Genomic DNA, 13,014 nt, shown 5'->3' on the forward strand with positions numbered 1-13,014 from the left:
GTGTGTGTTCCCTGTGTAGTGCCTAACTGTCTCACTGAGGCTCTGCTAACCAGAACCTCAGTGGTTATGCTCTCTCATTTCTTTCCAAATTGTCACTAACAGGCTAGTGACCATTTTTACCAATTTACATTGGCTACTGGAACACCCTTATAATTCCCTAGTATATGGTACTGAGGTACCCAGGGTATTGGGGTTCCAGGAGATCCCTATGGGCTGCAGCATTTCTTTTGCCACCCATAGGGAGCTCTGACAATTCTTACACAGGCCTGCCACTGCAGCCTGAGTGAAATAACGTCCACGTTATTTCACAGCCATATTACACTGCACTTAAGTAACTTATAAGTCACCTATATGTCTAACCTTTACCTGGTAAAGGTTAGGTGCAAAGTTACTTAGTGTGAGGGCACCCTGGCACTAGCCAAGGTGCCCCCACATTGTTCAGGGCCAATTTCCCTGACTTTGTGAGTGCGGGGACACCATTACATGCGTGCACTACATATAGGTCACTACCTATATGTAGCTTCACAATGGTAACTCCGAATATGGCCATGTAACATGTCTATGATCATGGAATTGCCCCCTCTATGCCATCCTGGCATAGTTGGCACAATCCCATGACCCCAGTGGTCTGTAGCACAGACCCTGGTACTGCCAAACTGCCCTTCCTGGGGTTTCACTGCAGCTGCTGCTGCTGCCAACCCCTCAGACAGGCATCTCCCCTCCTGGGGTCCAGCCAGGCCTGGCCCAGGATGGCAGAACAAAGAACTTCCTCTGAGAGAGGGTGTGACACCCTCTCCCTTTGGAAAATGGTGTGAAGGCAGGGGAGGAGTAGCCTCCCCCAGCCTCTGGAAATGCTTTGTTGGGCACAGATGTGCCCAATTCTGCATAAGCCAGTCTACACCGGTTCAGGGGACCCCTTAGCCCTGCTCTGGCGCGAAACTGGACAAAGGAAAGGGGAGTGACCACTCCCCTGACCTGCACCTCCCCTGGGAGGTGTCCAGAGCTCCTCCAGGGTGCTCCAGACCTCTGCCATCTTGGAAACAGAGGTGCTGCTGGCACACTGGACTGCTCTGAGTGGCCAGTGCCACCAGGTGACGTCAGAGACTCCTTCTGATAGGCTCCTTCAGGTGTTAGTAGCCTATCCTCTCTCCTAAGTAGCCAAACCCTCTTTTCTGGCTATTTAGGGTCTCTGTCTCTGGGGAAACTTTAGATAACGAATGCAAGAGCTCATCCGAGTTCCTCTGCATCTCTCTCTTCACCTTCTGCCAAGGAATCGACTGCTGACCGCGCTGGAAGCCTGCAAACCTGCAACATAGTAGCAAAGACGACTACTGCAACTCTGTAACGCTGATCCTGCCGCCTTCTCGACTGTTTTCCTGCTTGTGCATGCTGTGGGGGTAGTCTGCCTCCTCTCTGCACCAGAAGCTCCGAAGAAATCTCCCGTGGGTTGACGGAATCTTCCCCCTGCAACCGCAGGCACCAAAAAGCTGCATTACCGGTCCCTTGGGTCTCCTCTCAGCACGACGAGCGAGGTCCCTCGAATCCAGCGACTCTGTCCAAGTGACCCCCACAGTCCAGTGACTCTTCAGTCCAAGTTTGGTGGAGGTAAGTCCTTGCCTCACCTCGCTGGGCTGCATTGCTGGGAACCGCGACTTTTGCAGCTACTCCGGCCCCTGTGCACTTCCGGCGGAAATCCTTTGTGCACAGCCAAGCCTGGGTCCACAGCACTCTAACCTGCATTGCACGACTTTCTAAGTTGGTCTCCGACGACGTGGGACTCCTTTGTGCGACTTCGGGTGAGCACCGTTTCACGCATCCTCGTAGTGCCTGTTTCTGGCACTTCTCCGGGTGCTACCTGCTGCTGAGAGGGCTCCTTGTCTTGCTCGACGTCCCCTCTCTCTCCTGGTCCAATTTGCGACCTCCTGGTCCCTCCAGGGCCACAGCAGCATCCAAAAACGCTAACCGCACGATTTGCAGCTAGCAAGGCTTGTTGGCGTTCTTTCGGCGGGAAAACACTTCTGCACGACTCTCCACGGCGAGAGGGATCCGTCCGCCGAAGGGGAAGTCTCTAGACCTTTTCGTTCCTGCAGAAACCTCAGCTTCTTCTGTCCAGTAGAAGCTTCTTTGCACCCGCAGCTGGCATTTCCTGGGCATTTGCCCATCTCCGACTTGCTTGTGACTTTTGGACTTGGTCCCCTTGTTCCACAGGTACCCTAGATTGGAAATCCACAGTTGTTGCATTGTTGGTTTTGTCTTTCCTGCATTATTCCTCTAACACGACTTCTTTGTCCTTAGGGGAACTTTGGTGCACTTTGCACTCACTTTTCAGGGTCTTGGGGAGGGTTATTTTTCTAACTCTCACTATTTTCTAATAGTCCCAGCGACCCTCTACAAGGTCACATAGGTTTGGGGTCCATTCGTGGTTCGCATTCCACTTTTGGAGTATATGGTTTGTGTTGCCCCTATCCCTATGTTTCCCCATTGCATCCTATTGTAACTATACATTGTTTGCACTGTTTTCTAAGACTATACTGCATATTTTTGCTATTGTGTATATATATCTTGTGTATATTTTCTATCCTCTCACTGAGGGTACACTCTAAGATACTTTGGCATATTGTCATAAAAATAAAGTACCTTTATTTTTAGTATAACTGTGTATTGTGTTTTCTTATGATATTGTGCATATGACACTAAGTGGTACTGTGGTAGCTTCACACGTCTCCTAGTTCAGCCTAAGCTGCTCTGCTAAGCTACCATTATCTATCAGCCTAAGCTGCTAGACACCCTATACACTAATAAGGGATAACTGGGCCTGGTGCAAGGTGCAAGTACCCCTTGGTACTCACTACAAGCCAGTCCAGCCTCCTACAGTTATTTGCCCACTTAAATCTTTAAACATTCATATATCCAGTTCCCCTTAAAGGATTTTAGTTATTTTGGTGTAACTGTGCTTATTAATTATTTCTCTGCTTTTCTAAATTGGAGTGGATTCTTTATTGTGTTGTGGTTTTGACATTTGACCTGTTTTTCTGCTTCTAAATGCTTTAAACATTTTCCCTGAATTAAGCCTGTCTGCTCTGCACCATAGTTACCAGGGTGGAGCGCAGGTTTAACTTACTGAAACCACTGACTGAGCTTAACAGAATGGTGACTTTGTTATTTGTGGTGGGCACCAATCCACCCCAACTAATAAACCACTTTCTCACTATATTCACCTAGCCACTGACCTTGTAGCCAATCTCTCACCATTCATGTACTAATAATTTAATCTTGGACCCACGAGTCCATTCATTGTTCCACTGAAGTATTCTTGCATTCAAGCACCTCAGCATTGAAAATACCACAAACGCACACACACAAACTCGCCAATCAAAAAAGAGCTACTTTCAGTTACCATCCAGATTTATTGGCTTTGCCAGAGTTTATTGTTCAGAGGATCACATAGAAATATTTTCAGGAGAATAGGAAAGTAAGTTTTGGTAGATGCCCATTTCGGCCCGTCTCTAAAAAAGGCCAGTAGTCTGCTCCCAGCACACCGTGCAGCACTACACCCCAGCATTGGTGCTGTGCCACACCTGTGACAGTGCACTGGGGCACTTGCACTTTAAATGAATGCATCTGCATGAGGGATCTTGATGTAAACACATGATTTTAAAAATGCTGCTGTGGCTCATGCTCACTGATTTTGTTTGGCAAACAATGCCCTTCGGCTGCACTGATCATTCATCTGCCCTCTTTTTGAGTTGAAGTATATTCCCTGAGAGACGGAACGTGCATGTGCTGTGGACTCATGGAGTTAGCACATAAGTGATCCCTCCTCCACCTTATGATTTGTGAGACTGTCTGATGAGATTAAAGCCTGGCTGTGAGTCTAACCCAGTACAACCCCCAGGTTTGTCCCATCATTGTGTGTGCTATGGTGTTGAGCCTGGGGACAGCAGCACAGGCTCCACTCACAGTGACTGCAGCAGTTATGGTGCTCAGTGGTAGACCTGCATCCGTGGCACTGTACTGTGCCAGCACTACCACATCTGTACTTGTGCCACTGGATATGCAGAAATTGTGACCAGCTGTCATCCAGCATTCCCAATTCATGTGTGGGAGGGGGCAGCTGGAGAAGGGCAACAGCTGACAGTCTGACCTTAGGTAATTATCCCTGGCCAGCTGGCTGAGTGTGGTGGCTGCAATCTCCCCACTTCCAAGATGGCTGATTTACTTGTTGAGTGGTGATTGCTGGAGATGCAAATTGAAAACATTGCAAACTGCCAGGGTCTGTTCCAAAACGTGGTAGACAAATCAAATGAGCAGTGGTTAAAGGGGACTGGCCTCAACAAATCAAAGGCTAATTGGCCTGACCAAAGCCATGTTTATGATAAAAACTGCACCAGGCCTAAAAAAGTATCATTTCAATAGTAACATTAACACCAACTATTACACTTCCGCAAGGCCTATGTGACAAAGGGCCATATGTACGAAAGCTTTTCCCCATAGACACAGAATGGGTAAAATCCTTTCGTACATCTGGCCCAAAGTGTCAAGGCATCAAAAGGAAAATGTTTGCAACTAGTTTGTAGACCATACAAAATGTAATACCACATGCATCATATAGGTGGACATTTACTCCCTCAAACAAAGCAAGTATTCTGTTTCCTCCCTTTAAATCTGTGTGGCATAAATAATGTGAGACTAAATAACATACTTTCAAATGCACAAAATAGCACAGAAACCCTGAAGCTGAAAGTCCAGGGACTTACTCTTTGTCTTGTATCCGCTTCTGCCACTCCTCTCTCCTGAGCTCCTCTCTGGCCTCCTCCAGACAATTGATTGATGTTGCCACCCGCAAGGTTGGTTCCAGAGGCTTGTAGCGCTGGTGCAATACTTCAGCGGTATCACGGAAGGGCCCCTGACAGGTACAGGATAAGGTAAGTGTTTTATTGTGCTCCTTCCTGACACATTATTGATGACAGAGGACAAAGAGAGGCTGCAAAGTCTGGCAAGTTTTGCCTTCCTAAATAATTAATAGAGGCAATTCCATCTGATACAGAGTTACAAATAACATGATGGCTGATAACAGGCGCCTGATAGATGGGGGCTGAGAAATACTCACATGTAACAAAGTCCGGCTTTATTTATTCAACCATCAAACTCCTCACTTTAATACACAATTACATAGTGCAGACCCTTGACCGGGCTCGCGCTTTAGATATACAATTTATAAATAAATATAATGCCAGAGCCTTTGCCTATTATGCCACACGCTAGGAAAATGCGTTGTGGATTGTAAATCTGTTCTACTTGCTAGCAGAAATGTGACAGTGTTGCTTGGCCTTGAGGTGTACAGTTTGGTGACAATGTTCCTAAAACCTGCGGGACCTCACATTGGTCAGTAATTTGAATACATGTCTCTCCAAAACCAAACATATCTTAAAGATAGTTCATTCTTAATCAAAAAAGACAGACAAGAAACTTAAGTTGCACTAGCTGCTGTTCGCTGTGCTATGTTATTGGCCGAAGAGAAAAGAGCATGTATTGTTATAGGGATGCTTTAAAAGGCCAAGCACAAAAACAAAGAACCCTCTCCGCATTGCACCCAGGGATGAGTATCTGGGTGGCACCCAGTGCAACAGTCTGTCTGTGCCCCCCAGTGACCTCCTTCCCCACGGATTCCCTCACTGCCACCTTCCAACTGTGCCCCTCATCTCTCCACCGCACCTCTCTTAGGGCCAGATGTATGAATCTGGCCCATTGTGATTCGGTATTATCGATTTTTAAGAAATCGCAATTACAGACTCGCAAAGGGCCATGTATCACATTTGCGATTCGGTAATTGCGATTTGTTAAAAATCGCAAATGCAATTACCGAATCGCAAATTGCGATACTGGCCCCATTCGCAGCTATGGGCCTGTTGGCCCATAGCTGCGAATTTTTTGCATTTCTCAAATTGCGATTTCTGAAACAGAAATCGCAATTTGTGAAAAGCAAAGGGCCAGGGTGCTGGGGGCCTAAGGCCCCCTCTCCTGCACCCCATTTTTTTTTTCACATGTAAAGTACACACATGCCAAAAGGGCATGTCTGCTTTACATTTCAAATTTAAAAATGCAGTTTTACTGCATTTTTTAATTTTGCACCAGGTTACCACCTGGTTGCAGGTCATGGTATTTTGCACTTGCAAAATACAATTCTGCGAAAAATCGCAATTTGCGATTTTTTGCAGAATTGCTTTGCGACCTGGATTTTGCGAATCGCAAATTGCGATTCGCAAAATCCAGGTCGCAACGCAGAAAAGCGCAATTTTTGCGATTTTCGGTTTTTGGTCTGCGAATGCAGTTGATGCATTGCAGACCCCGATTTTGCACTGGCAAACGGCCGATTTCGCTGTTTGCGAGTGCAAAATCAGATGATACATCTGGCCCTTAGTTGTGTTTAGTGTTTTTTTACACCGCTACTCGGGCCATTGTAAGGTGTCAGAGCACTTCACATCACACATGCACATTATACAGAGACAATGAATCATACAAGTGAATAAATCAACGTATAAGAAGTGTTCCATAGGACGATGAAGATTACAAAGATGTAGCAATCACATGTCATCCATACTGGGTGGCATTTTATTCCAAGGCTCATTGCTCTGGAGAAGGACAAACTCAGGATTTAAAATGTAACTAAGTGATTGGGATTGATTTTACTTATTAGAATGTATTTCTAGCCAAACAGACCTTTTTTAGCAACACCAGGATAATGAAATACTCTGGAAAAAAAATAAGGTTCTAAACCTATGTATTGCTGTTTGTATGCATCTCTTTGATGCCAGTCCACAGCCCATTGTGTTATTAGAAGGACTGTAACATGTATTGAAAGTAAGAAAATGGTCTGTGTAACTAAGGGCCAGATGTATCAAGCGATTTTGCATTTGCAAACGGTGCGAATCGCAAAATTCGGCCGTTTGCGAATGCAAAAATGCCTTTCAGAATGTATGAAATGCATTTGCAGTGCAATTTTAAGGAATCGCTAAAATAGCGATTCCTTAAAATTGCGACCCCATTTAGAGAATCGCAAATTGCGATTCTCTAAATAGGAAATCGCAAATAAGGAATCCTTATTTGCGATTTCTTAAGCACATGTATCAAGCATTTCCTAAATGCGAATTGGGCATTTAGGAAATGCAATTACCACCAACAGAAGTTTGGTGGTAACCATGTGCAAATTTTAAAAATGCATTTTAAATGCATTTTTAAAATTTACATGTAGCGCCCACATGCCCCTAAGGCATGTGTGTGCTTCACATGTCCGTAAAAATATTTTTGGGGTGCAGCAGAGGGGGCCTTAGGCCCCCAGCACCCTGGGATTTGCATTTCCTAAATTGCAAATTCCTAAATGGAATTTGCAATTTAGGAAATGCAAAACCATTTGCAGCAGGCCCATAGGTGCAAATGGAGTTGGAGTCTCTATTTGCAATTCGGTAATAGCATTTGCGAATTTTAAGAAATCGCTATTACCGAATTGCAAAAATCATGGATATCATTTTGCATTTCTCAAATAGCGATTTCTTAAAATTTGCTATTTAAGAAATGCAATTTGGTTTTTTGATACATCTGGCCCTAAGCCCCTTAGCTATCTACATAAAATGCAATGCTGTTATCTGCACATTGCACATGCTTTGCATCAGGCATATCAACCCTTTGTGCTAATTTATGATGAGTCATAATTTACCACTTGTGAAAACTCAGATCTCTCCAACATGGACATTAATCACTAGAGTCATTTTGATGTTTTTTTTATTATTACCTGAACATTATTGGGTACAAAAGGAACTTTGCAGCTACGCTTTTAAGCCCACGAGATATTTCAAAATATAGCACGCCCTAAGCTCGGACCCCAGGCTTCCATTGCAGCACCCTAAAGCCAGCACTGGATGTGACGCTGGTTTACTACTGACCTGGATAAACACATTACTATCAATTGAGTAATAAACAAAGCCAATTGTTCTGACGTTTTACAGGGGAAGGTTTTAGCACCAGATCCTTATTGCTCTGGATTAAATTGGCTACTCTTGAGCTCTAAATGTATTGAGTGCTATAAACAGCATCTATTCTGCATTTTTGGGGAATACCATGCAGATCTTGTAGCTTGTGGCACCAAAATCTATTTGTCTTGGTAAATTCAATATTGTTTTCACCTGTTACATTTTGGCAGGTTTGACTTGCCTAAATGTAATAAATTGTGGTGTACTTAGTACACTTTGTAAATACCATCAGACTTGTAATTCTGACCCTACGAGAGGTTAGTATATTGGCTTCGGTAGATACATTATGGAGATGTTTGGTATTTAGTTGATGTATGTTTTAGTGGAGGATCCTTCAACACTGGTCCATGATGGCCAAATACATCCTGTCAGGCCGGGGCTCTTCGAAGCACAGAACGAGGTTTGAGTAGGAAGACAAGGAGACAGGAAATGGAAAGGTATGGACCAATTTGCGGGCATCTTGTTATGTAGGATGCAAAGCTTATGCTCCAGATGCAGTCTAAACATTTAGCAATACGGCGTGTTACTGAAGTGATTAAAGATAATTAATCTTGGGTTTAAATACCCATGTATGCACTTAATCAAGGGATTATTGTAGATTATATTGTCATGTGGGTGAGGCATTAGGTTTTTACTGAGAAATGGTTCCACTTCTACTGGTACATCCAACCCCACAGAACAAGGTGTTATAAAATGATCTAATGGCCTTTGAGCATTATTTGTTTCAATTACTAGGATTAGCATGATAATGCATCATGAAAGCCAAACCAAATATTAATAATATGTTGGGACAAAGTGGAGAATGAAAATAATGAATAAAGTTTAGCTATACAAAAAAAACGCATGAAAGCGGAACTACAGCAAATGATGGATCCTGACTGTAAAATGTCAGGGTTGTCCAGAGCAGAGAAGGAGAATGGAGATATCAGTGGCAAATGCTTTTTGTGCAAGAAGCTTGTCTTTTTCATGCCCATTCTCCTTTCAGTCATTGTGGCAAAGTTTATGGTATAAGCAGTCTCTTTGCTCAAATAAAGCAGTAGAATGTGCCCCACATTCAAGATTAGATTTGTGGTTTTAGCTTTCTTCACAACTTTTTTGATAACTTTCTCCGCATCAAAATTAGTAGGAACTCAAGCCTTCCAGCACCCTGTACACTGAGATCAGAACAGACAGTAATGTTCATGGTTCTTTGGAATCATTTAATAAGATGCCACCCACCTCCCTAAAATAGTTTGTACCGGATTCTGAAAACTGTGGGAGTAAGGATGAGAGAACTGTTTCATCTACTTCTGCTGTACAGTTTTTACAGCAACCTTGGAGTTAATTAATTAATTAGTCGGGAAGTTATTTTTGCTGCTGGGTGCTAGAACTTATTTTGAACTTTGGTTTATTGGAATTTTAGCGCCTCTAGAAAGAAACACCTGCATTGTTATTGCAAGAGTGGAGCCCAGGTCGTGCATATACATGATCAGTTCAGTTTTAAAGTTGGACATTAAGAACATTACGGGTGAAAAAAACAATGAAATTGCTGACTGCCACCCTCTGTTTTCGCTTGTGTACCCCCCGCCAAACGGCTTTCCTGGTGGCAGAACCATAACCAGGTGAATAGAATTTGAAAGTGGTGACACTGTCAGAAATGGCAATAAACCAACCTCTCAATTTACACAATAGGGTCCACTACAATGTTTGGCTGCACAACTTTGTGCAAGACCCTCATGTAAACCATGACACTCCTGCACACAAATGTGCCTTGAATGTGCTGTATGAAATATCCCAATTTTTTGTATTTTCCAAATACATTTAACCTATGCTTTGTGCTCAGAGTAATCACACATTGAGTGACACTAAAATAAACATATAAGTGTGTATGCTATTAGGGTAGGGCAATGGGCAAAATGAGGATGTCTGCTATGCTGTTGGTACACCAAAAGTCCATTTGACAAATGTGCACGGAACGTTTTAAAAGGAAGTTCATCAACCTCAGCCTCTTCCTGAGAAGTTTCAGGGTGAGCAATCAAGCAGAGGCCAAGAAAAAGGGCAAGGTACCAAAAGTTCATTGCCCATGTTAATTATGTAGGAAAAAGTACCCTCTGGTACAGAAATAACAGCTGAAGCAAATTACATCAAATGTGGCAGAAAGTTACAACTTTATTCAGAAAGCGTACTTTTCTTTATTGGGCATAAATCGATTCAGCTTTGTTTGAGAAATTCATATTAAAAGAGGAGCTGGGGTTATCAAAAAAGGATTTAAAAGTTAAGTATATCTGAACCGTTAGTCCCACAGTACTGTACCATTAAAATGATAGGGCCCTCTGACAGCAAGGAGATATGTTTTCTCAAGTCTGCTTTTTCGCTCCTACGGGATTCAAGTGATCTGATTGGCTGGCAGCAACTCACAGAAAAGTGCTGTAACTGCCGTTCCAGGAACATAGGGGCATATTCATTCTTTTTGATGCAAAACTGCACTAACACAGTTTTGCGTCAAAAAGTTTAGCAATGGCTTGCGCCATTCCGGAGTGCCAGCTGTGCACCATATTTATGAAATGGCACAAGCCGAAGCAAAGGGTGGGCTAGGGTAAAAAAAGAAAATTACGTTAGCTGGGTGGGGGTGCCAGTATGGGAGAAGGGGGTTCTGTACCAAAAAATGACATTAGGCCAGTTAGAGGCAAAAAAATGCCTCTAACCAGCCTAGCGTCATTTTCTGATGCAAACCCATCCATACTACATGACTCCTGTCTTAGAAAAGAAAGGTGTCATGCCCACCACCCCAATGGCCAGCACAGGGGACGAGTGTCTCCTGGCCGTGGCCATGGCCATTGCACCCTGTGCCATGCAGGGGGCCCCAAGCTGGGCCCCGATCAAATCAAATCAAATCATTAACATTTATAAAGCGCGCTACTCACCCGTGGGGGTCTCAAGGCGCTAGGGGAAAAAGGGGGGGGGGGTTACTGCTGCTCGAAAAGCCAGGTTTTTAGGAGTCTCCCGAATGCGGAGTGGTCCTGGGTGGTCCTGAGGCTGGTGGGGAGGGAGTTTCAGGTCTTGGCTGCCAGGAAGGAGAAAGACCTCCCACCCGCCGTGGAGCGGCGGATGCGAGGGACGGCAGCGAGCGCGAGGACAGAGGAACGGAGGAGGCGGGTGGGGACGTAGAAGCTGAGGCGTCGGTTGAGGTATTCCGGTCCCTTGTTGTGGAGGGCTTTGTGTGCGTGGGTGAGAAGTCGAAAGGTGATCCTTTTGCTGACTGGGAGCCAATGCAGGTGTCTCAGGTGTGCGGAGATGTGGCTGTTGCAGGGTACGTCGAGGATGAGGCGGGCCGAGGCGTTTTGAATGAGTTGCAGGCGATTTTGGAGTTTGGCGGTGGTCCCAGCATAGAGGGTGTTGCCGTAGTCCAGGCGGCTTGTGACGAGGGCGTGTGTCACGGTTTTTCTAGTGTCGGCGGGGATCCAGCGGAAGATCTTGCGGAGCATGCGGAGGGTGAGGAAACAGGCGGAGGACAAGGCGTTGACTTGCTTGGTCATGGTGAGAAGAGGGTCCAAGATGAAGCCGAGGTTGCGGGCGTGGTCTGCGGGGGTCGGTGCGGTGCCGAGGGCCGTGGGCCACCAGGAGTCGTCCCAAGCGGATGGGGTGATGCCGAGGATGAGGACTTCCGTTTTGTCAGAGTTCAGCTTTAGGCGGTTGAGCCTCATCCAATCTGCGACGTCCTTCATACCCTCTTGTAGGCTGGTCTTGGCGCTGGCGGGGTCCTTGGTGAGGGAGAGTATAAGTTGGGTGTCGTCGGCGTAGGAGGTGATGATGATGTTGTGCTTGCGTACGATGTCGGCGAGGGGGCTCATGTAGACATTGAAGAGTGTCGGGCTGAGCGATGAGCCTTGAGGTACGCCGCAGATGATCTCGGTGGGGTCTGAGCGAAACGGTGGGAGGTAAACTCTTTGGAAACGGTTTGAGAGGAAGGAGGCAATCCAGTCCAGGGCCTGGCCTTGGATCCCGGTGGAGCGTAGGCGGGTGATTAGTGTGCGGTGACAGACGGTGTCGAAGGCAGCCGAGAGGTCGAGGAGGATGAGGGCGACTGTTTCACCGTTGTCCATCAGGGTTCTGATGTCGTCTGTGACTGAGATGAGGGCGGTTTCCGTGCTGTGGTTGGTTCGGAATCCGGTTTGTGAAGGGTCGAGCAGGTTGTTGTTTTCCAGGAAGGTGGTCAGCTGTTTGTTGACGGTCTTCTCTATTACCTTGGCTGGGAAGGGCAGGAGAGAGATGGGGCGGAAGTTTTTCAGGTCGCTTGGGTCAGCCGTAGGTTTCTTTAGTAGGGCATTGACTTCGGCGTGTTTCCAGCATTCGGGGAAGGTAGCAGAAGAAAAAGAAGAGTTGATGATGGCCTGGAGGTGCGGGCGATTATGTCGTCGGCTTTATTAAAGATGAAGTGAGGGCAGGGGTCCGAAGGAGCGCCGGAGTGGATAGAGTTCATGATGGATTTGGTTTCTTCAGTGTTGATGTGGGTCCAGTCGTTGAGGGTGATGGCCGGGGGTGTGGGTTCGGTGATGCTTGGTTGGGTCTGGTGTCCGAAGCTGTCGTGGAGGTCGCTGATCTTGCGATGGAAGAAGGTGGCGAGGGAATCGCACAGATCCTGTGAGGGCGTGACGGCGTTGGCGTTGGGGTTGGAGAACTCCTTGATGATGCTAAAAAGTTCTCTACTGTTGTGGCTGTTTTTGTCCAGTCTGTCGGTGAAAAAGTTCCTTTTGGCAGCGCGGATCAGGTGGTGGTGTTCGCGGGTGGAGTTCTTGAGGGCGGCCATGTTGTCAGCGGTGTGGTCCTTGCGCCAGGCCTTCTCGAGGGCGCGACAAGTTTTCTTTGATTCTTTGAGGGTGTCAGAGAACCAGAGAGGTTTTTTGGTGTTGGCCTGTCGATGCGTGCGTTTGAGGGGAGCAAGGTTGTCTGCGCAGTTGGAGATCCAGTTCGTGAGGCTGAGGGCTGCGTCGTTGGGGTCGGTGGTGAG

The 13,014-nt window shown here is 46.1% G+C and overlaps 1 protein-coding gene across 1 annotated transcript in view; it reads right to left on the minus strand.

The window, feature by feature from the left end:
• SPATA17 (spermatogenesis associated 17) overlaps nucleotides 1-13,014 on the minus strand; it is a 629,329-nt gene that overhangs the window by 207,913 nt on the left and 408,402 nt on the right. The window contains exon 8 of the mRNA XM_069233882.1: nucleotides 4,758-4,906. Coding sequence (XP_069089983.1) covers nucleotides 4,758-4,906 — 149 coding nt within the window. The remainder of the gene's footprint in view (nucleotides 1-4,757; nucleotides 4,907-13,014) is intronic.

Source organism: Pleurodeles waltl, chromosome 5 (assembly GCF_031143425.1).
Source record: "Pleurodeles waltl isolate 20211129_DDA chromosome 5, aPleWal1.hap1.20221129, whole genome shotgun sequence".
In the NCBI taxonomy this organism is placed as follows: domain Eukaryota; kingdom Metazoa; phylum Chordata; class Amphibia; order Caudata; family Salamandridae; genus Pleurodeles; species Pleurodeles waltl.